Genomic DNA, 22,679 nt, shown 5'->3' on the forward strand with positions numbered 1-22,679 from the left:
ACAAGAGTCCATTTCAAGTCCTTGCGCCAGAGCGCGTTCACAACGCCGTCGGCTCACCTCCACTTTTATGCCGGCCTGGAAGCTAATCCCGTCGGGGATGGTGGTCTGGAAGTCGGCGATGGTGTAGAACTCTTCCTCCACCTGCGGCGGGCCCGGCGGCTTGGGGAGGTTGCTGCCTCGGGGCTGTCAGCGGGTTCCGGCATGTCCGGCAAGAAGAAGGTCAGCGGAATACAGCTCAAATGGCGGCCGCTCTTGATTGACTCGTGCTCGCAAGTGAAATGTCGCGCTTTATTCAGCAACATTTGTTGGCGGTGAGGCGTTCATCGCTTTGTTTGGAGCAGTGATCATTTGAAATTTAGTCTCAGTTTTTATCCAATTTCAATCACGCGTGTTAGTTTTTATCACAGTTAGTCAACCTCATCCCGTTTTGATTTCGTCCATTTTTAGTCAACTATAAATCGAGCATTTCAGTTGATTTAAGAAAACATTTTATTGGTCTAGATTTAGTCAACAAAAATTGTCAACATTTCAGTTTGGTTTTAGTTATTTAACTCCTGTATTTGTTGTTGTCAGCAGATTATGTTGAACATTTCAGATCTAAAATGACATTTTCTCTCATATTTTTGACGAAAAACAATTGACAGTTCAGTTTATCAACAAGTGGCTAATATGGCACCACGCTATTACTGTTACAATTTGCCAGAATTAGCTCGTAGTCGGATTCACATTATTGTCGGAACATTATAGCATAATGATCCACGTGCCGTCTGTCCCGCGCGTTTGTGTATGTTGCACTCGTTTAGTGGCAGATCTGAAAGGGGGCGTGTCACTGTGTGTCACATGACACATTAGCAGAGACAAGATTTGACAAAATCAGATTTTTGGTCTGGTTTTTGTTCCTGAACTAAAATATCCATCGATCTTAGTCCAGTTTTTATGACGTGAAGTACATTTCGGTCTCGTCTTCATTAGTCGATGAAAATGCAGACTGATTTAGCCCCACTTATTGTTTATTAATGAGGGTTTTAATCGAGTTTTAGCAGGGTGCAAAATGTGTGTTGACGAAATGATTTTTGTTGAGTTTTTGGTTGAGGAAATTGAAAACAAGTTTGTAGCCTGGCAAAGCCACCATTTGAGGACGTGAATGTGCGAATTTATTCGGGTGTCTTACGATGGAAAGGTCTCTGCGTGGAGGAGGTCTTTGTCTTAGTCCAAATTCTGGAGTTGAAGAGAAAAGAGTCAAGTGGTAACTTCCAGATTGGTCGAATTGAAATCATTGCAGCGGACTTACTCTTGTGCTCCGAAAAGAAGGAGAGTCTGTTGTCTTTCTGTCCTGCGTCTCGGTTGTGTCTGGAGAAGGCGTCCAGGTCGTTGGCGCTGGCGTGCGCCTGCTTCTGGCTCGGAATGTCGGCCTTCTTCAAGTAGGACGCCGGGGCCCAGCCCTCGCGGCCCGCGGACCTGATCGGACGGCACGTCGCACAGGTAAGGCGTGCCAGCATCATCGGAAAACGCCTTTGTGGTCAATGAGCACGGGAATCGTTTTCAGGCCACTTGGATCAGTTCCCACCTGAGGATTGGGTCGTTTAATCATGCACGAAAATTGTCGTCCGCATTACCTGATCTTCCACCAGCCCTCCAAGTTCTTCTGAATGACCTCCACAATCATTCCTCTCTCCAGATCGATCTCATCTTGGTCCCGGGCCGAGTACGGATAAACCACAGAGTACTTCTCTTCTGCAAAAGAAAAAAACAAGATGACAATCATGTGCCATATTGGAGGACGAAGCCAAAACAAACACGGAGAAGCTTCCGGCTCCAAAGAACACACGCACAATTTGTACTGAGAAGAAAATGCAACATTTCAAGACATTTCTTTATTTTGCCAACTGTCCAAGATACAAACAACTTTACTGAGATATGATAAATCCCTAAATATAACAAATTGATATATGTATGTGATCAAATAAAGCCTGCAGGGTGTAGAATGAGGAATCAACACACGCAAACAAACCTAACACATCCATACGCAGAGAGAGAGAGAGAGAGAGATTACAGGAAATGATTTTGCTTGTGGTTTGGTCATGGCATGTTGCCAAATACAGCATTTCATCCCCCTTGTCTTGGTCAAAACACGCGCCAGAAGCTAAGGCTTGCATGGCGATACAATTTTGGCAATTTTCACATTTGAATGCGCTCGAGAGGAAAATGGCCGCATTATCGAGGCTTCAAAGTTTTTCCAGGTGGGGTCGAGTTGTATGTAAGTTTGGCATCAAAGGATTCATTCACAAGACGTCAAAAGGGCTTTTGTTGCCAAAGCTTCCAGCTACGCGCTAGCGTTCACTTGTTTGATTGGATTTATTAATTCATCTCTTTCTTTTGCGTGCTGAAAACAACCTGCAGTTACCATACGACGTAGGTCGGATGACGTGACCCAAAGTCAGAACATCATCGCTAATACACACTATGGCCATCGTCAAGTCCTATTTGGAGTATATATTTGAAGAAGAAACACAAGATAAATAGAGTACAACTGATCGAAACAGATGATTTTGGATGCCATTGACATGCACAGACACGTCATGCAGAGAAGATGGCAAGCGACGGTTGCGTGCAACAAGGTCACACACGGAAGGTAAAAAAGGGGGCAGGAGAAGAAAAGGCGTGCGCTCCACCTTGCCCAAAGTTCGTGCTGAAAAGATCCCCTAACGTGCGACGGCGGCCCACGTGCCTCGGCAAAGACGGCAATCTTCCAGGCGCTGGCCACCCGCGGCGGCAGCACGGGGAGGCGAGACAGGAAGTCACATCACACCTCAACTCATCCGCAACCTCCAAATACAAGCCGGCCTCACGTCCGGTCCCCGCATCGTTTCACTTTTCTTTTTTGATAATATGCTCTCTTAAATAAGGAGCTGTGACGGATGGGAGACGTGACGAGCGCAAAAGACGAAGATGGGGCGGCTACCTTCTTCTCCTGGAAGGTCAAAGTCATCGGGGTCATCCTGGGCCTCCAGGCAGGTGGCGGGAACCCAACCTTGGGCGTCTTCCGAACTCACAAACCACCAGCCTGCCAAGTGCAAAGGCAAAATGTCAAGCAGGAAAATGACGGCAAGGAAACGTCATCGCGTGACGTTCCACATTTGACCTTTTCAACTGGATTTGGCTCTCGACCTCGTCAATGCGATCGCTCGTGTTTGTTTGCCAAATGACGCTATACCTGACTCGTTTTTCTCAATGACCTCCACCACCTGGCCCACTCGGATGCTGATCTCGGAGCTCTCCTGCTTGTCGTAGTCGGTCACCGCCACGTACTGGTCCAAGAGGAGCGGGTCGGCCGAAGCGCCGTCTCCTGTTCCAGGAAGGACAACAAACATTTCACGCTTTGCTTGGTTTCTCGGCAAAGTCGCAATGATGAAGCAAAGCCTCCGCTCAAACTGCTGCTCACCGAATGTCATCAAGGCTCGGAATGGGACAGATCGCACTTCACACTTTTTGGCACGACCGATGGAATGCGAGTCAAGTGAAATGACGTTTGGCGACATTCCAAGAAGAATTCAACCACAACAAATCCATGAGAAGAGGCTTCACGTCCGCCGGATGCGAAGCAGGCGCCATTGGACGGATAGTGGCGGGGAATCCGACCGGCAACAGCAAATCGTGGCAATCGATCGGATTCAAGTCAAGTCATTTGAGTAACCGGCATCAGAAATCCCACCGCCAACACAATCGCTACTTTCAACATCAATTCGTCCAAACCAGAGTACGCGCACACGCGCGCACAGTGAAGATGTTGAAACGTGTCAAGAGCAACATGGCAAGCAGATCACTGAAGGTGCCGACGGATGCACGGACGGACGGATGAGCGCACGTCAACACGGTCGCAATCACGCGGAAGATCAATTTCAAAGGAGAACGAAAGCACCTCGGATTGGGAGGCGCATCCTTCAGTGAGCAGCGGCAAGCAAAGCAAACAAAACAAAACAAACGTCCGCATATTCAACCCTTTGCTGACTCGGCACACGCTAAGTCAGCCGTGGATTACCCGGATGGTTTTATTGGTGTAAATATATGTCATTTGTAGTAGATTAAATACTATTCCTCCCCCCACATATAAATCATACTTCAACTAACTTGATGGGTAGACCATTAATATTGTGGTCTCCGGAAAGTAGCAATTTCTGTCAAGTCTAAAAGCTTGACCGCTTTCCAGATGTCACAGAGACGCTGACGCCATCTTGGAAAATGTTCTCAGTCACTTCATGGTTAAACAGCATAAGCTGCTCATTTTTTTTCCCAGATTGTAAAGAGAAAAAAAAGAAAAAAAAGGGGGGATATGAAGAAGAATATGTGTTGTCACAAATCAAAAGGTGCCATTGTGATGAATTTGCGTGAAGTCGCAAAATGGAGTTGTTTCAGGAGGCGGCCATTTTGCCACTCCACTGAAATGACATCACAGTTGCTCAGGCAACGCCCAATCACAGCTCAGTTGTTTTCGACGTTTGGTCATGTGACATTCGCAGGCCGAGTCGTGATCGCTTGTCACGTCATTTTCAGTTGACGGCAAAATGGCGGCCGATCAAAACGCGATTGATCTTCCACGAGCACAATTGCGTGTCGTTTGTCAAGCCCGGTCCTCGGGCACAGCAGCCAGCCCGTTTTGCACGCCTCCCTATTCCAACGCAGCTGATTCCAATGACAGCTCATCAGCACGCTCTGGAGAAGCCCGATAACGATCCTCACCTGCGTTGGAAGTGGGAGACGTGCATGGACAACAGGCCAGATGGTGTGCCAGGCTTGACAAACACGAGCATCCAACACACACGTGGCTTGACTTACTTCATAACAAAAACAATGATAATAATAATAATAATAATAATGATGATGATGGGGCGGCACGGTAGTCGAGTGGTTAGCACGTCCGCTTCCCAGTTCTGAGGTCTCCGGTTCGAGTCCAGGCTCGGACCTTCCTGGGTGGAGTTTGCATGTTCTCCCCGTGCCCGCGTGGGTCTTCTCCGGGTACTCCGGTCTCCTCCCACATTCCAAAGACATGCATGGCAGGTTAATTGGGCGCTCCGAATTGTCCCTAGGTGTGCGTGTGAGTGTGGATGGTTGTTCGTCTCTGTGTGCCCTGCGATTGGTTGGCAACCAGTCCAGGGTGTCCCCCGCCTACTGCCCAGAGCCAGCTGAGATAGGCGCCAGCAGCCCCCGCGACCCTTGTGAGGAATAAGCGGTCAAGAAAATGGATGGATGGATGGATGATGATGATGATGATGATAGCGCCTAGCGCCTAGCGCCCCCCCCCCCCACAAGTCCAAAAGGCCGGGCAGGAGGAAGCTCCGGCTCCATCGCACCTGCCCGGGCCGGAAGGGGGCGGGGAGGTCCGGAGCGACCGGCACGACCAAGCGTGCCGGTCAGCGTCTTACTACCTGGCTTTGGGAAAGTCGTGGCTCTCTGCGCAAAGCCTGATGGGAAGGAAAATGACAACGGAAAAGGAATGACATGGATCATGCAACTTAAGAGTGAACGCAGAAACAAAACAAAAGACATTTGGGGGATTTCTTTGGAAGAAAAGGAAAACATTGGCGTGACAGAATCAATGCTGCCATTCCACCACTAGAGGGAGACAGTGTCCCATCGCAGTAAATGTCGACAAGTACCGTGCAAGGGTCACAAAAAATATTTCATTCATCAAATGTATTGACAACTGACTCACCTGATTTCTTCTTTCCTGCTGGTTCCCTGATAAAAACAAACAAACAAAGAAACAAAAACAAAAATCAAACATACATTACTACTGTAGCTCAACAATTTGCATTCATGATCATGAAGTACCATTTTCAATTGCTGACAATTGTGGTCCATGTGTCGAGATCATTCTCAGCTTTTGGTCAATAACGTCGACTAATTTGTCTCCAAGGTTGTGAAAACATGCAGAAACATTTCTCAATCAATATTGACTCAAGTATAGCGTTGGCCCTTCCGTCGGCATCTGGGAATATCTTTATCATCAGTAACGGTACTGTTCATGAAACACCTTTTTTTTTTTTTTTTTTTACAACCACAATCCACATTCCCCACTTCTTCTGCCGACTCTTCATTTTCATCTTACTTTTGCTCTTTTTCAAACTCCCCATTGTGAAGACACGCCTCTTCTTGTTTCCGCTCTTTTGCATCCCGTTGAGAAAGTCAAAAGAAAAGTTTGACTAATTGTCTGATGGAAGCGACCACCGACAGCCGCGTACGGAATAGCGACAAGAAAATGGATGCGAGTGCTGAGTGGTGAGACGGCGAGTTGTGGCCGTCGGACGCCATACGTCAACGTCAATAACTTTGCGGTCTTGTTGCATATTTGCATTCCTGCCACTCCGCATCGAACCTGCGGTGCTCCCCAGGGGTCAGTTCTTGGCCCCATCTTCTTCACTCTTTTACCTCACTCCCCTTGGCCAGGGTTAGGGTTAGGGTTAATTGAGGACCGATCTGTGCTGCGGTTCCACATCTGTGGACTGACACACAATCATCCACTCTTTTCTTTTCTTTTCTTTTTAGCACAACCTTTTATAATAACTTTCTCTTCTACTTGGAGCCTTTTGAGATCTTGCGATGTAAAGGGCATTATGAATAGAACGTATTATTCGAAATGGCATTCATTATTATTATGATTAAATGTCATTTCCAATGAAAGTGTCAGAAGAGCAAAAAGACCAATTGTGACAAACACAGCGACGAATCATCCGTGGATTCTTATGCACGGATGTCCTCCACGCGCACGACTTACTCCTTGGGTGGGTCGAGGTCTTCGGGTCTGGTCTCGAAAAACACTCGGACCTCTTCGCACTGTGAGATGTACACCGGCAACTGGATGAGGGCCTGGACGGATGCAAGAAAGCGGGAAAATTTCAGGGAAAAAAAAAAAAAAAAATAGATGCAATTTTGCCTTGAAATTCTTTGTTAAAGTTCCGAAGATTGAAATGAACGCCTAGCTTGCAAAGTGCAATAACTTCTGCTGTAGTTTATTGATGACTGATTGTTTATTGTTTAAAAGGTGAAAACTAATCTTCCTGGGGTCTATCAATAAAATATTATTCTTGAGCAAATCGGAATCCCCATAATCGACTTCAACATTCCAAAGTGTAAAAGAAATCATAAAATCAAACAAACGGAAACAAAAAGGAGCCTGCAGCTAACATCCGAGAATCACAATGTAACTACCAATGTGCACATTGATCACTGTTGGATTTGTAGCGGCAGCACGCTGGCGTAGTGGTTGGCACAACTGCCTTGCAGTCACGATATCCATTGAGACAACTCGGTGTGCTGTCGGAATGTTCTTAAAGAACTCCACTTTCCTACCACAGTTGGATTTAAGACTCAAAAGCACCCAATCTTACCATAGATGACAATTTCTTCTTTTTCTTACTATTGCAAGAGCTCAATAAAATGGAAGAAAAATACCGCGTGTGCTGGCGTATATATATATATTTTTTTCTTAGAATGCTTCATTTCTGATGCTAAAGCAATAACAACGATGTTCCATATAATGAATAACTTTTGTAGGATTTTTTTTTTGGTAAAAGCCTTTGCGTTTGTGTTCCATCTTTGGTCCCAGTTGGAGTGTGCGGATCTTTGCTCCTCTGCTGTGTCACGGCGCTGCGCAGGATCATTTGCAGAAGACAGATTGACTCTGACAAGCGGACTGCAGATGAAGACAAACGGCCGTCTTGTGACGTCATCACGTTATCGCAGCCTTTTGCCTTTCAAGCAAAGCAATTCGAGGGGAGGCAGACGGTCACCCTGAACGCGCGACGTCCGCGGGCGGGAGACGCCACATCTCCCGTCAAAGTCCTTGTGGCGACTGTCGCGACGGCCGCCTCTGCTGAAGCTGGCAGGCACACCGGAATACGATCCATCATGCTGGCTTTTAATACTCTTAAGTGTTTCCTTCGTGTCCTTCGAGGGAGCGCAGGCAGGCAGGCAGGCAGGCAGGCAGGCAGTCACCCAAACCAAGGTGCCCTTGTTCCATGTGCCACTTCGCCTCGTCATATGGAGCTGCTCAAGCCATTTTCCACTTTGCGCAAAGCTAAAAATAGACCTGCTGTTTGCCGATTCATTGTGTACACGACATTGGCAACGCATCCTCACCCGAGCGGAACGCTCCATTTACTCGTCCGGCCCGGCGACCCAGAGTTCAGGAGGTCAAGGTGCGGCGCCAACTGGGCGGCGGCTGACACCAGGACGGATGACGTCCTCTCGTCGGACGCCGCGACACGGCAGCAAGCGTACGTTAGCGCAAATGCAATTGATGGCGGCGCTTTACAGCGGCATTAACATCATTGGACAACATAACAACAAATGGAATGAGAACAGAATTCATTCGTAGGGGAGGAACTTGAAGTCGATGCTTTCCGCATACTAATACCGCGTCATGAACAACAACAACAACAACAACAACAAAAGCATGTTTGATTTCATTTTCAAAAAACAAACACGTGACAAATGCACTTTTTGGGGGGACGTGTACAGGCCACGGTGAAACATTAAAGCCCCTCGCAATATTTAGAGCAAACAGGCTTTATTAACTAAAGATGGCGCACATGTTTACTCCTTCAGTAGTTTGGCAGTTGTCAAACAACTTGTAATAATAAATATTAGCGCCACTCACGGGACTGGAATGGATGTACAACATTTACGACCGTGACGATGTCATGTTTTGTTTGTTTATTATTATTATTATTAATAGCACGAGCCTTTAACTTGGTGCTCGTCCGCGTTTGCTGTCATGATTTAAACAGGGAAGAATCAGGAACAGTGTCACACGATTGAACTCTTGAGTTATGACATCATAATGTTGTTTTCCTTGCCAGCGAAGTCACATGGTACCAAGCAGTGCGTGACTGAGACTGTCGTTCAAACTCAGCAATTTAACAGCCGACGTATGCAAAAAAAATACATGTGTATGTTTTTCTGGTCTTGAATAAAAACCCAAGAAGAGCAAAGCAGGGGAATTCCAAACGAGTCAGGCCAAAACTCAGCTGCACAAACAAAGTCTGACTCGGCTCTTTTTCCGGATCAACATTTCAAGTTCCACCTTGTCAACAACGATGCTTTCAAGTCCGGATGAAAACGTTTTGGAGCCCTACGTCGTCTCTCAATTCTGACATCGGAATTAGTATCGGCGTAAAGAAAATGGTGATAGTTCCAAATGAATTTGTATTGTTTGAGTCACAGCAGTAAAAGTGCTTCAGCTCTTCGCACAATCACTGACGGGGGGCAACATTGCACATTTAAACGCTAAAGTCAAAGCTCCCTTTCAAAACATCCCGTGTGAGAGGAACGAGGAGGAGCAGGAGGAGGACTAGTTGGAGCAAACTTGTCAAATGTAAGAAAACTTTTTGCTGACCAGAACCAGCTCGGCCACCAACCACCAAAATTTGGCCTTCGGTTGTGGCTCCCCTCATACAGAAGAAGATGCAACGATGCTCTGCTCTCTTTACCCTTCAAGCAGTCAACCAAGATGGTGGCTAAACTTCTCCCAGAATTGGAGCGTGTTATACTTCTAACTATGAGCCACAACACTGACAATAAGATTTGGTATTGGAAAAAAAAAATTGTCATTGTAGAAAAAGCTGTTCAAGAAAAGTGTTTTTGAATGCAACCTTTTACAATGCAAATACTCGTTTCAATGTCAATGCAGCTTTTTGCACAATGACATTTTTTTTCCAAGACCAAATCTTCTTGTCAGTTTCGTGGCTCCAGTTGAGGGCAATTTCTCTTTTTCTGCAACGTCTTTCATGTTCTTGTGAGAAGGCTTCAAGAGCGACACACGTTCATTTCAACAGATCACCAATTTTGGACCACATTTGCATGGAAGAACTTTGAATCCGAAGCCCCATCAAACACTTTGGAGATGAACTCCAAAATACATTTTGAAGTCGACCAAGTCATTTCAACAAACATCGTCTAGTGCTTTTGTGTTGGACGACCAGACTCTTTTGAGCGGAACTAAAACCACTCCAAAATGTGGAATATCTTCCCACAAGCAGGAAGCTGATGCTGGTGAATCGCAGTGTGAAAAATGTTTTTCTTTTGTTCCAAAAGTGGCAATTTGACAGAACGTTGTACTGCATGTCTGCAGCTGTGCTCCAGTCAAGTGACTGCAATCCAACCTGCCCTCATTTTGCTTTGCTCAAAGTCACGTCATGGCTTGTGTACAGCACAAAGCAAGTTAGGAATCATCTTGAACTGGATTCTTTTGCTTTGTCTCACTTTACAAGCAAGCAGCGAGTGGACAAAACCTTCAGTGTCGGGCCTTTAGCCAAGGACAGATGTTGCACGTCTGTAGTCAAGCAGCTTGTTTGTAAGGCTCAACGAGATTTATGGACTTTCTGCCTATTCTTTTTTTATATATGTATTATGAATAAAGAAGGTTATCAATCAAGCGTGAAGATCACAATCTTGAAACTCACCCTGCAGTACTCATTGATGGGCCTGAGCCTTTTCATGGCCACATCTCTGATATGGCTCCTCCGGAACAGGATCTTCCCTGAAACGCAAAAGCAAACCCGTTTACTTGCACTTTCAAAAGCGGCTTTTGTGCTTTTCTCAAAAACTGTTCCACATATTGAAGATTAAGCCCTCTGAGAAGCCAAAAAGTCAGGGATGATAAGTAAGCGTCTTTCAAAAATGATTTAGAGAGATACTTGACTCATTGAGCCATTTCCAGCAGTAAAAAGTTCAGATTTTGTCCAGTATTCATTTGCAAACTTGACATTTTTCCACTCGCTGTCGACTGAAGATGTGCTGAGGAAATATGGAGGTCACGTAACAACCAATCATGGCTCACCTGCTTTCTGGGTTTGGCCATGATTGGTCCTTGCCTATTTCCCGGGGACGCGCAAATGTCCTCTTCAGTCGACGGCAAGTGGCAAAATGAGTTTTAAAAATAATGACATGAATTACAGACGAAGACAAAATATTATCTTCTATGTTCTTACTGTTGAAAGTGGCTCCATGAGTCAAGTATCGTCTTTAAGCACAGAGATGACGATGTCACAACTCAACGGAGACACACCTGCTCTTATCTCCCTGTCGTACAAATTAGACGTACCGACAAGCTCGACGGCTTGAAATAGACCCAAGAAAAAAAAAGAAAAACAGAAAAACACTCTACTCTCTAATGTAAGCCGCATGTTGGAAATGTGAGAGCTGGCATTCAGCTTGAGGTGTTTTTGTTACTTGACACTCGGCCTGGGTTCAAAATATCGATATCGTATCGATACGCCTTTTCATATCCCAATGTCGATACATAAAAGCACGTATCGATATATCGACCCCGCCCCCAACACACACAAACAAATGCTTCCGAGTCGTGTCACTTACACGTTAAGCCAGTATCGATCATCTCCCCTCAACCACCACTGGAACATTTGCACAAAAACAACAATGTGAATGTCGTGAGTGTGTTGTTGTCACAGCCTGTACTGTGGTTGTAATTTATTGTTTTTATAAGAAACATGTTAAATAAAACAGCGTATTAGTGTAACTGCAATGGATTCAATTCTTAATGTAAATATTCATATTTGTACTAATTCATTAAATGACAGCAAGACGTTTCTACTCTTTGCAGCATTTTGGCCGTCTAAAATAGGTGCTGCATGAATTCCTCAAACGAATGGAAAATTGTTGTGAATCGTGAATCGAATGGAATCGATCCTGGAGATCTGAACTGATGCCCAGCCCGACTTGACACAAGAATTCATGGCGAGCGCAAAGAGACACATGATGTCTGTACGAGCTCCATTGTGAGGATGCAAAGAGCTTTTGTACGAAAGTCTTCTTGTGAATGTGAAGCACATCTCGGCAAACGGGAAGAAGTAGACGAGAAAACAATTGGATTTCGGAGTGCACAGATGTGCGGTTAGTTGAGCTCCACAAAAAAATCCCAGACGTATCCAGCCCATCTCTAATACGAATATGCCAATTCGAGATGCTTGGATGACTGTGACTGCTTGCTCCTCACAAGGGTCGTGGGGCTGCTGGAGCCTATCCGGGCAGTAGGCGGGGTACACCCTGAACCGGTTGCCAGTCAATCGCAGGGCAGGACACAAACGCATCGTATCAAATACGTTCAGCAGATCGACTGCCAGTAATTGCCCGCAAAGTCCTTCCACATTTGGCTAACATTGGAGCTCAAAGCCATCAGAGCTGTCCAATGGGGAGAGCAATCTTTCCCTACAATACAATTTGGGCACAAGGTCAGAAAATATGAGCTCACCACCTGAGAAAACTCACATGGTGACGTCGTGGATCACGTGCGTGAGGAACGGGCGCCCGCTTTCCATATGTTGAACCAGTGAAGGTCACATAAGAGAGTCGAGCCTCCGCCCAGCCTCTTCCTCACCATCGTATCACTCACGGAAGAGTGCTTGACAGCTTTCCAAAGCTCTCAACAGTGACTCAACACAGGCCTCGTTTTGTCAAGAAGCAGAAACTTTTCAAACGTCCGAGGCAGGAACGGTCGTAGGTCGGGGAGGGCGCTACTCGTCGACAGTGCAAAAATGCTTTCTGTTGGATAGCTTCCCACAAAAGTCATTTTTGGAGGGATTATGATGGGCTAAACCATCAGCGATCACTTCTAATCCGATGTGATGGCATGTTCATGCTGCAATCATAAATGGAGAGAAGAAGAAGAGTCACCAAACTTGAACCTAATTTATGCTACCTTGGAAGCAAGTTGTACAAATCTTTGCTACTTTCTAGTTGCAGCCCAGGTGAGGAATGCAATTATTTCTCTCCACTGAAACATGGCTGACCTTCCCCACATCCTGGCGACATCCGAGGCAGTACAAACACTAACTGAGACGGCCTTTCATAAAATGAAGTCACTTTATTCATCAGGGAGGACCACACCCACATTCCATCTTCAATTCTTCACTCCCACAAGCATTTTGTCGCTTGCACAAGATTCCCGTGAGATCATCTGTGGATCGCAGACATCAATCATTTGAAGTTGACTCGTGAGTTTGGAGTTTTGTGGGTGGCGCCATGTTGCCACTTTTCAAGCAGGGCGGACCCGAGACTCCAGCCGGCCCCCTTTGGGTTGACGGTGGTTGTCGGAACGTGTGAAAATGCAAAACCGCAACAACTGTCGGACGTGGACATGTCCCGCTGTGATGAATTCTGTCTGAAAAGGTCTGACGAATAAATGTTAGCTCCGCTCTTGCACCTCTGACAACAAAGTCATGGTGATGGCAGTTTTAACTTGAGCTTTCGCTTTGACTTCACTGCAGCCGTTTGGCTCAAACGCTTTCTTGAAATGAAAATGTGGAACGATAAGCTTGGCCTGTGTTGTTTTTTTTTTCTCAATGGGATCATTAGGGATGGTATGGAAACAACTGTTTTCTGTCTCCACTGACTCCGAGTTCATCAAACAGTCTGTATATGTCCTTAATGAGTTCCAGACCTCATCAAATTCCTTGTCCTCAGCCTGGTAGGGGAGATTTGGGCGGGGTAAGGCTTTCTTCCAAACTCTTTGCTTGAGCACACTGAGAGCTCTTGTGCTCACCAAAGACTTATTTGAATGATCACATCGACATTTGTGAAGGCATTATTACGATTCGGATTATTTTAGCGAGGCAGAGTTGTGAAATCTGCATACAGTGCGAGTGACAAGGTAGCAAACCTTACCCGGTAGGAACGGGATGATCCTTCGCTTGGGGTCTTTCTGACCTCCTTCCACGGGGAATTTATCCAGCAGCTCCATCTGAAACAGAGCAATGAATAATTCAAGTCCTCCAAATCACGTCAACTTCACATTGATTGCATAGCTGAGGTTGGACTATTTCAAATCAGCGGTTCTTGCAACGTATTGGGCCAGTAAACGAAAGGTTGCCAATGTTTAGGAATGCGGCGAGCAGATGGCTGGGCCAGCCGCCACCCCTCGACCAGTCATATGCTCCTGCATGACAGAGTAGAACACGTCTGCTCTGGTCATGATGGAAGGTAGTTTCACTTGATCAGACTACTCAGTCATGCCAAAGTTTGAATCCTACTTCATCCTGAAAGTGCAAGAATGCAAATTTGGGAGAAAGTAAAGCCTGACACAGCTGATACATGCATGAAAACATTGCTCATCTATCATTTACAGGTGCGAGCCCTCAAATTGCCAGTCGAGGAGATGCTGAATCATGGTTACGTACCGTCGAGGCACGTGTCGGCAAGCGGACTGACAACCAGATCAGGGTGAAAACCTGCAACAATCAAATGACACCTGGCCAGAGTGAATGATGAATGAATGAATGTCTTCATCCCGTCGCCGTTGAAAGGAACCAGATGGAGAAATGACGCCGATCTTGACAAACGACTCATTGCCCACTTTTGCGTAAAACACGCATCGGTTTGTTTTGGTTTGTCCGTTTAAGCAACTCGTTTCGAGAGCTAGAGCACGAAAAATGAGCAAGAAGAAAAACAGAACGCTTCCAACAATCATCATCATCATCCTGACTCACAGTGACATGCTTCATCAGCAACACCCCAAACCAAAATGGCCGACCAAGTCATGCCTTCCACACGAGACCTCTGAGCATGTGTTTTTCTTGATCAGCGTCTGTGTTTACGGTCAGGGGGAAAAGTCCAAAGTAGCATCAGAGGTGGAACGCAGCCAGCTTGAAGAAAGTGTCAATGGCCGTCGTCGAGGCCAACTTGGCAGACTTCTGTCCGAAAGGCGCCGGCTCCTAAATGTCCGCTCGACTGCTTGCGAGGCCAATTTTCCTGAAAGGCAATGTGAAAGGCGGGGGAGCCCACATGCGTGAGCGCAGACACGCCCGGCCACCGTCGGGAGTCCGTCCGCAAATGCCGCTTCAAGCGTCAAGCGTCAGTGTTGTGCGAGCGCGACGACGACGACGACGGAATATGCTCAACTGCGGCCGTGTGGCCCGCTGGTATGGTGGCTGTCTCCCAACCCAGAGGTTGTGGGTTCCATCCCGTGCCATCGTGACCGCGTCCAAGTATCCTTGAGCAAGATATGAACCCCCAATTGCTGCGTCATCAGTAGGTGAAGGAGTCGTCAAAAATGTAAAGCGCTTTGAAGGTGACTCGAAAATATGGAAGACCAGCTGCGTCATATTGCTCAAACGGATGCAGCAAAATGCCCACAAACACAATTTCTTACAAATTGTTGTTTCATTTATTCACACACAATGATGATGACAAAGTGACTAAATCAGAGGTTGTCAAACGTACGGCAAGCGGGCCAGATCAGGCCTGCAGAGGGAGGGGCTTAATAGAACATACATTTGTAATTTCACAAGTAGTCCTCAGATGAGCAACGCAACTTGTACACGGATTTGACCTGACCGAATGTTTTTTTTTTTTTACACAGCCTAAAGTTACGGTTTGTTGAAAAACATAAAAATAAAAACACAGACCAACAACGCGCTGAATACGACACATAATTCAGCTACTGGGAACACAAACACATATTTACGACATGCATTAACGTTCTGTAGTATCACGTCATTAACTGCACCACACAATGCATTCTGGGAACAATACAGATAGATGTACATAACACGCCCGGAACTCATACGAAAAAGTGTTTTGTGTCCCATTTGCATTTGGGTTTTTTTGTGTGTTTATTTAATAACTGACGCCAATTGCTTTAAAAGTTATCGACTATGATTTGACTGATCCGGCCTACTTGATCATTTATATTTGTGACCCTGCCCTGAGCTAATACGAGTTTGACACCCCTGGACTAAATCTTCCCATTCGAAATGTGATGTTCTTCTCAAACATTGTCTATTAATAGCCCTGACGAGTACTTTTGACATATAATTATTGATGATTCAGAGATATGATCCTCCACCAGGCTATGATTTGTCTGCTTCGTATCCGGTATACTCACATCAGACGCAATTTAAAAAAATAAAAAAGCTTGGAGGTCCAGCGGACTCGCGTTATTCAAGCGCGAAAACAATGGCTGCTCTCTTGCAGCTTGTGAGTGTGAGGATGCCGGCACTCGCTCAACTGCATCTGCCATTTTTTTGACGTCATTTATTTGCATGGCTACTGCCACTGACACAATCATTTGACATGTTTGCAAACGTTTCAGTCAGACGGCACTAAAGTTCATCTTTTGGAATGACCCAAATGCAAACATGTGGCCAAAGTGAGAATGAAACAGCGTGTAAAATGGAGTCGCCCCTTTCCATCGCTCCAATAAAATGTGCTCCCCAATGACGAGTTTTGATACTTGATTAATTACTGCACATGGAAAATATGTGACAGCCGTGCAACACTTAAGAAGCAAGAGGCGATGCATTGTTTTTTTTGTTTTTCCCCAATATCTTTTAAGTGTCTCCAAAAAAAGACCGTTGGAGTTATAGCAGCCGAGTGGACACGTGTGCGGCACGGAAACTGCTCCAAGAGAAATTTTGTATATATATATATATATATATATATATATATTTTTTTTTTAAACCGAAAAACCGCAAGGATGACCCCACTACAGAAACATTTCCATCCTTTGCTAAGAAAGCGGTCTATTTGTGTTCAAGGGTTTAGAGGAAAAATGTGGTTTGATGTTGTGAAACACTCCTTTTCTCACCATGGAGACCCGTGTACAAGATCTTTCTATTCAGGTCAACAATCAGTGACTGTAACAATTAACAATCAAATCAAGGTGGTGCAACGGTGTTATTTTGGAGAGAGAAAAAAATACAAGTGGCTAGTTTCCAGTCATGGAAACTCACAAAGTCAAGCAGCAGAGAGGAAAAATGTACTGATACAACACTTTCACACTAGTTCATTCCAACTTCATTTCACTCTTTAGACAAGGCTGAACGACGGTAAAGTCTGGTGCAGAACAAATCAGCTGGCTTGAGACCACTTTGCAAGTGCTGGTCTTGGCATGGGCCCCAAATGCAAAGTCTTGCGCAGTTTGTATGTGGCGTGAAACCCATCCAACCTACAAATGACGATAAAAGCCGACATTTTGCATTTTGTAATCTGCATTAGCATCAGGAACTAACAGGATCAACTGATGTGCATGTTCCCGGGGTGAGTCCAATTCAACAAGGCTCGAAATCAGCGCTTTTGTATCGCAGTTTGAGAGTCAAAAGAAATGCGCATTTTGCGCCTCATCCAAACATACTGACTGAATAGCAAAAGTGAGAATCGCAGATTTTTTTTTTTTTTTTTCCCCCGATACTCGAACCGGTCCCAGAAAGCTTCATTGTGCTGGACGCGCTCACACGACCTACGAGCAAGTAGTCAGAGGTGGAGAGGCGAGCTCGGTGATACTTATGCTATGCCGCAGCAGTTAGCTAGCATCAGCTAGCGCAGCTAAGCAACATGGAGTTGCTATCAAGTCAGCCATCACGGCCTCCATGTAAAAGTAATGTGAAGCCACCAAACCAAATATTGAGATGTTGAATTACTAAGAGAATCTCTTTTTGTTGGCAACGTTGATGCATGAAGTGTATGGCAAAAAAAACGAAAAGGTCACGCTGACTTCTCATGCTACTGTAACATCACTAGGACCAGCTGTGTTGACTTCCTATTTGGCCTTGAGCTACAGATAGAGGTGCGTCTCTTTTTCATTCCAATTTATATGCACACGTCATCTTTTCTGCCCGTAAGTGTCAGGAAATGATCGCAAAGAGCCTGACGGGAAATTCAAAGCCAGCAATAAGAGCAGACGGATGACTGCGTCGCATGTCATCATGAGGCGGCCTGATGATGATGATGATGATGTCATGACTACTCCCTTGACTCTCATCCAGCGGAGGGCAGTACAAGCGCTGGCCGCCTGCGCAATCTACCACGATGACCGATATGTCCCTTTTGAATAGCACAAATCCTTCTGATGGTAAGTGTCAATAATACAAGAAGACAGAGTTGGAATGTTGAGATGATCCCATCGCCTTCAAAGTCCTTTCAAACCAAGACAAGATTGTTCATGTTCCTCATCATCAGTCAAGACAATTGAGCCAATGTGCATTATAAAACGGCGCCGTATTTCATATGACGCTAGCAGCTCATGATTCTGATGGATTTTTATCAAGTGAAAAGCCAGATCATCCAATTCGGGTTGTATTGCGTGCGTGCGCAGTTGTCTTCCTGGACCTCAGAAATAGGGAACGGAAACTAGATGCAGCAAACACACACACGCTGCTAGCATAACGTTTGACAAAGATTCACACGTTTGTGAGGTGGTCACACGTGCAATTGCATCCTCGCACCCACTTAACTTTCACGCCCACTCGTATAACAACACCTGTCACGAGGGTGGGGACTAGAGAGAGCGTTCCGATTGTTGCTCGTCTTTCACATCAACGCTTATATAGTAAGTGCAAAAAATGATGTCGTCAACTCACCTGCAGGTCGAAAAACTTGCTGTAACGTCTGTAAATGAGTTCCGTGCTGCCATCGGTCCAGGACACCTTGATGATGTAAACCTAAGAGGAAAAAAAAACAAAAGAAATCATAAGCAAATTCAAATATTCCTTTCCCAATTCTTGCCATTCCCGCAATTTTCCTCTCATGTTATAAAGTGGAGGAATTACATGTTGTTGTCTCCGCTCCATGTGCACCACTTCCTGTTAAAGAGGAAGTCCTTATCCAGCCAGGATCCATAACATGGACTGTGACACCATTTTCTAAAATCGGAGCTTTCAAACTCGAATTGCGCAGTCTGCCAGCAAGAAGGAACATGAAATTTTCACCCATGGCCGTGATTGGTTAAAACAAAGGTGTAGAATGTCGCATCAGCTAGAATTATTGGACAGAATGTCCCGCCTTTTCCCGACAAAATTACTGTGGAGAGGTACCAGGTGGATACGTAATATCCGTCTGGCTATTGCCAGGTTAATACAAACATGGAACCGTCCAAAAGAAAAATTAGAGAGTCTTCTTTCATCAGGAAGAAAAAGTCTATTTGTATCGGTTTATGTTTTGCAGCAATTAGCATTAGAATATAGCTAAGTTGCATCATTATTCACAAACCTGTTGAAAACACTGGCAAAAAGAGCTTGTTGCAACATGGCCCTGGCTGATTGCTTATACTGTTTTTTTTGTTGTTTTTTTTTTTTTTTACATAACTACCATTGCTTTAAGTGACCTCTTTAGGTTAGAGGCTACATCAAAGCCTTCTGTATGCTCTAGCATAATAAAAATAAAACAAAAACGTATAAATCCGTCTTTGGGTGCATGGTAATATTGAAAATAAAATGTATTTAAACATTTTTGGGAGCAACTGAGTTAGTATGGTGTTGGTCTACGGTCTACGTAGAGATGAACAAAAAAGTCAAACAGCAAAAAGGCGCCTCCTGCCACAAACTTTGATGGGGATTCCTTGTGTCGTTTTTGCGCGATCCTCCTTAACTACCAGAAGAGACACGAAACAAAGAAAGGATGAAAGGAAAACAACCCTCTCTTGTTCCAAGCAGTCAAACAATCCACCAAAGCCAAACAAAAGCAGTCATGTGTGGAAGACCTGACTAAATGCTGACATGACATCCTGAAAACACGACGTTGCCTTGATGTGCACTTGTGGCACCGATCCGGCTTCTTGACAGAGGCTACGGCTAGCAACTTTCCTAACGAGCAAATTGTCATCCCGAAAAGTGTCGACGACTTTCTCCCAGATGTTCTCTGCTTCCTTTGCTCACTCTTTCAAGGCTAACTGAGTCAAAGATGGAAAGAACAGGTCAACAACAAGCATTCCCATTGCTGGAATACAATCCGACTTTGAAAATGCAAGCTGAGGAGATATGTGGGGAAAAAAAAAAAAAACCTCTTCTCCTTGGATGCCAACAAACATGCAGGACCTCGGAAGGAACGCCTGCTGCATCTTTTGGCCGCCTGCCGCTGGCCCTTCTGCTCACATGATGAGGTCATGCGTCGTCGGCCTCCTCACTCACTCCACGCAGGCAAAATGGCCCAAGTCATAGAAATGAGGCGTTGTCTCCTGTTCACATTCTTTTGTCCCACACAAACACTGCAGTGGGGGAAGAAAGCAACGTATTCAAACTCCAAACCTTAAAAGAAAAAAGTTGAGTTGCCATCCCCCATTGGCACGAGATGCGTTCAAGTCGTACCTGAAGCCACTTCCTGCATACAACACTCAAAATTTCCACAAAATCGTACCTCAACCGACGAGTCGAAATTCAGACCACCATCATGCCAGGCTCCAGTTTGGTAAGCAGGATGATGTCCTCGCTCCCAGAAGGATACGAGTGATGCTGGAACCCGGCCGGCACCAATTGACTGGCCGGCCGACTTGACGGCGCTTCAGCCAAAGTCAGATTTCATACTTTAACTGGATGGATGTTTTGGAACGAGAGCAACTTGGACATCAGCCGGCATCTCACCACAAACTGGGATCATCTTTACAGGTCATTACAGTGCTGACTATTTGAATGACAGCTCATTCATGTGGTCACTTCATGTTTGAAATACACTTATTGGCCACAGTATTCGCTAAACCTCCTAAAGATTGATGACAGCGCCAACAGTGTTGTTCAATCGACACACAGCAAGTTTACAAGATCCGTTATGATTATTTTTGCCGTTTTAGCCGAACCATTTCCAAGAGCTGTTACTTTCTAATATTCCGGTGACCTTGTTTGAGGCCGGTGAGTGTAAGTTTTTCCTGCCAGCTGTTTTCTTTTCCATTCTGGAGTGGCTGCCTGGAAATGTGGAATGGAGCTAAACTGCTTCTATTCTATTCCCCATGTGATTCCCAGATGCACTGAAATCACTTGGTCAGACTGCAACTCCTCAATTTACCGCCCAAGTATGAATTGAGAAACGTCACGAGATCACAGCCAAATACTTCAAAACAGCGTGTGGAACATCCTAAATTGTCTCTTGAAAGAAAGAGCAGTCGTGCATCTGGCAAGTAGCGGTAATTTGATCCTCTCTTTGTTTTGAGAGAAGTGGGGGAGAATCTGCTGAAAAACCTTGAGGCGTTTCGCAATTGAACCGACAACGTGTTGCTTTGCAGTCTTACATAATGTTTGCTGGGGTTTCTCCGTTTTTGGACGTCTTGGACGGTGACTTCTTGCACGGTCCTCCTCGGCATGATGTCCTCCTCGGTGTTCCTCCTCCAACGAGATCAATGTGACGGCTTGTTGCTTGTTTTTCTTTTGTTTTGAGCGATTAGTAAAGTTTGCAGTCTTCCGCGTCTTCCAGATGCGCGTTTCCAAACGGTCTCTTTTGTTCCCCCTTTTCGTCCGGTAAGTCGTCCCAATTCCCGTCCCACGTCACGTATCCAAATCGCTCCGGAGAACTTCCGAGTTCGCTCCTCTCCCTTTCTGTCTTTCTTTCTCGGCCCACAAGCACAAGCACAAGCACACTCCCAGCCTATCCTGAACTCGCCCACTTCGGCTCAAAAGTGGGACGGTCCACCAAAAAAGGAAAAAAAAAAAGGAAAAAAAAAAAAAAAGTCTGAACCACCCCACAGCTGACGGGGCAGTACCATAATGACTGAATTCTGTGCTTAGATCTTGCTTGGAATTCAAAGTTTGAAGAGAGAAGTAGGGACCACCAATGACGTCACTTGATACGGTTCCAAAATATCACGTGACTTTTCATTTATTGACTCTCATGACTTCGATTGACCGACCGGCATGACTTTGGGATTGCTGACTTGTTGTAAAACAGCCCCATCTGTCGGCAGTTTCTGTTCATTACATGATGACTGTCCATGTGGCGCTTCACCTCATTGAGCTGATGAGACGTTCAAGGCTGCAAAGGAACAAATGGACGTTTTTTTTTTCTTTTAGAATTCGTTTTTTTTTTTTTTTCAAAAATAATGTGCAGAATGTAAAAAGTGTGCTGCATAGCCTAATATGAGGAATTGAGAAAATGTCTTTTGTTTACAAGAGAGCTTTTAAAGTGGTGTCTCATTTTGGCTTGTAATGTACCACGAGGTAGTACTCGTGTTTTAAGACGTGTGCAGTCACCCAGTCCAGGGTGGAGCAGGCCTCTTTGCCCAAGGTCGCCTGCGATTGGGTCCATTGCACTCCAGAAAATGGAACAAAAGCAGAACGGCACATTCATGGAAGTGCACAAGCAAAAAAACAAAACAAAACAAAACAAAACAAAACACAAACAGTGCTTTTTTGGAGCAAACTAATGGACGAATTGGATTTGCTATTTTTTAGCCTGTCGTTTGTTGTGATTGTAGCCAAGCAACAAGTGGCCGGGTTGAGTCGAATCATTTACGCTACCATATCGCCGGAGTGACGTCGCAGTAACCTTTTGACCTTCAGCGGAAAACGTGCCGTTGCGATTGACTGTCACTTCAACTCCGTCCCATATTTTTTGCGATGCCCAATTGCGTCCACGACTCGTTTCATCAAGCCTCGTTTTCACGTCACTCTGCAGACCTCCGGCGTCGGCGTGCGCCTTCAGCGTTGCACTCAGACGCAATGACGCATGAAATCTTCAATCGTGCTTTAAATGTCTCCCCCGCCGCCACTGGCGCACGCTCGTTTGAGACAAATTCCCCCAAGCTTTGTGTTTACACGCCTCTTAATGGAGCTTGGTGACCTCTGCGGGGAAACGCTTATTTGTCATTCCGCAGATGGAGATGATTCCTGTTCAGTGTGTAGTAGGACTGCACAATATATTCAAAAAATATCGGTATTGGCCCATGCAAAATGCATATATCGCAAAGA

General features: G+C 45.4%; 1 protein-coding gene across 5 annotated transcripts in view; it reads right to left on the bottom strand.

The window, feature by feature from the left end:
• The window catches only part of sh3pxd2b (SH3 and PX domains 2B), a 37,317-nt gene that overhangs the window by 2,815 nt on the left and 11,823 nt on the right, over positions 1 to 22,679 (bottom strand). For 2 of the 5 annotated variants that reach the window (XM_077504307.1, XM_077504306.1), the window contains 11 exons: positions 18,372 to 18,452; positions 13,681 to 13,756; positions 10,461 to 10,537; positions 6,773 to 6,864; positions 5,711 to 5,736; positions 3,215 to 3,346; positions 2,963 to 3,064; positions 1,617 to 1,734; positions 1,292 to 1,458; positions 1,172 to 1,218; positions 58 to 183 (listed from right to left, as the gene is read on the bottom strand). In XM_077504307.1, coding sequence (XP_077360433.1) covers positions 58 to 183; positions 1,172 to 1,218; positions 1,292 to 1,458; positions 1,617 to 1,734; positions 2,963 to 3,064; positions 3,215 to 3,346; positions 5,711 to 5,736; positions 6,773 to 6,864; positions 10,461 to 10,537; positions 13,681 to 13,756 — 963 coding nt within the window. In that variant the 5' untranslated portion in view covers positions 18,372 to 18,452. Of the gene's footprint in view, positions 1 to 57; positions 184 to 1,171; positions 1,219 to 1,291; positions 1,459 to 1,616; positions 1,735 to 2,962; positions 3,065 to 3,214; positions 3,347 to 5,710; positions 5,737 to 6,772; positions 6,865 to 10,460; positions 10,538 to 13,680; positions 13,757 to 18,371; positions 18,453 to 19,789; positions 19,994 to 20,142; positions 20,324 to 21,007; positions 21,411 to 22,679 lie in introns of those variants that run through there. The other 3 variants (XM_077504305.1, XM_077504304.1, XM_077504303.1) reach the window with 3 other exon arrangements.

Source organism: Festucalex cinctus, chromosome 18 (assembly GCF_051991245.1).
Source record: "Festucalex cinctus isolate MCC-2025b chromosome 18, RoL_Fcin_1.0, whole genome shotgun sequence".
Classification (NCBI taxonomy): Eukaryota; Metazoa; Chordata; class Actinopteri; order Syngnathiformes; family Syngnathidae; genus Festucalex; species Festucalex cinctus.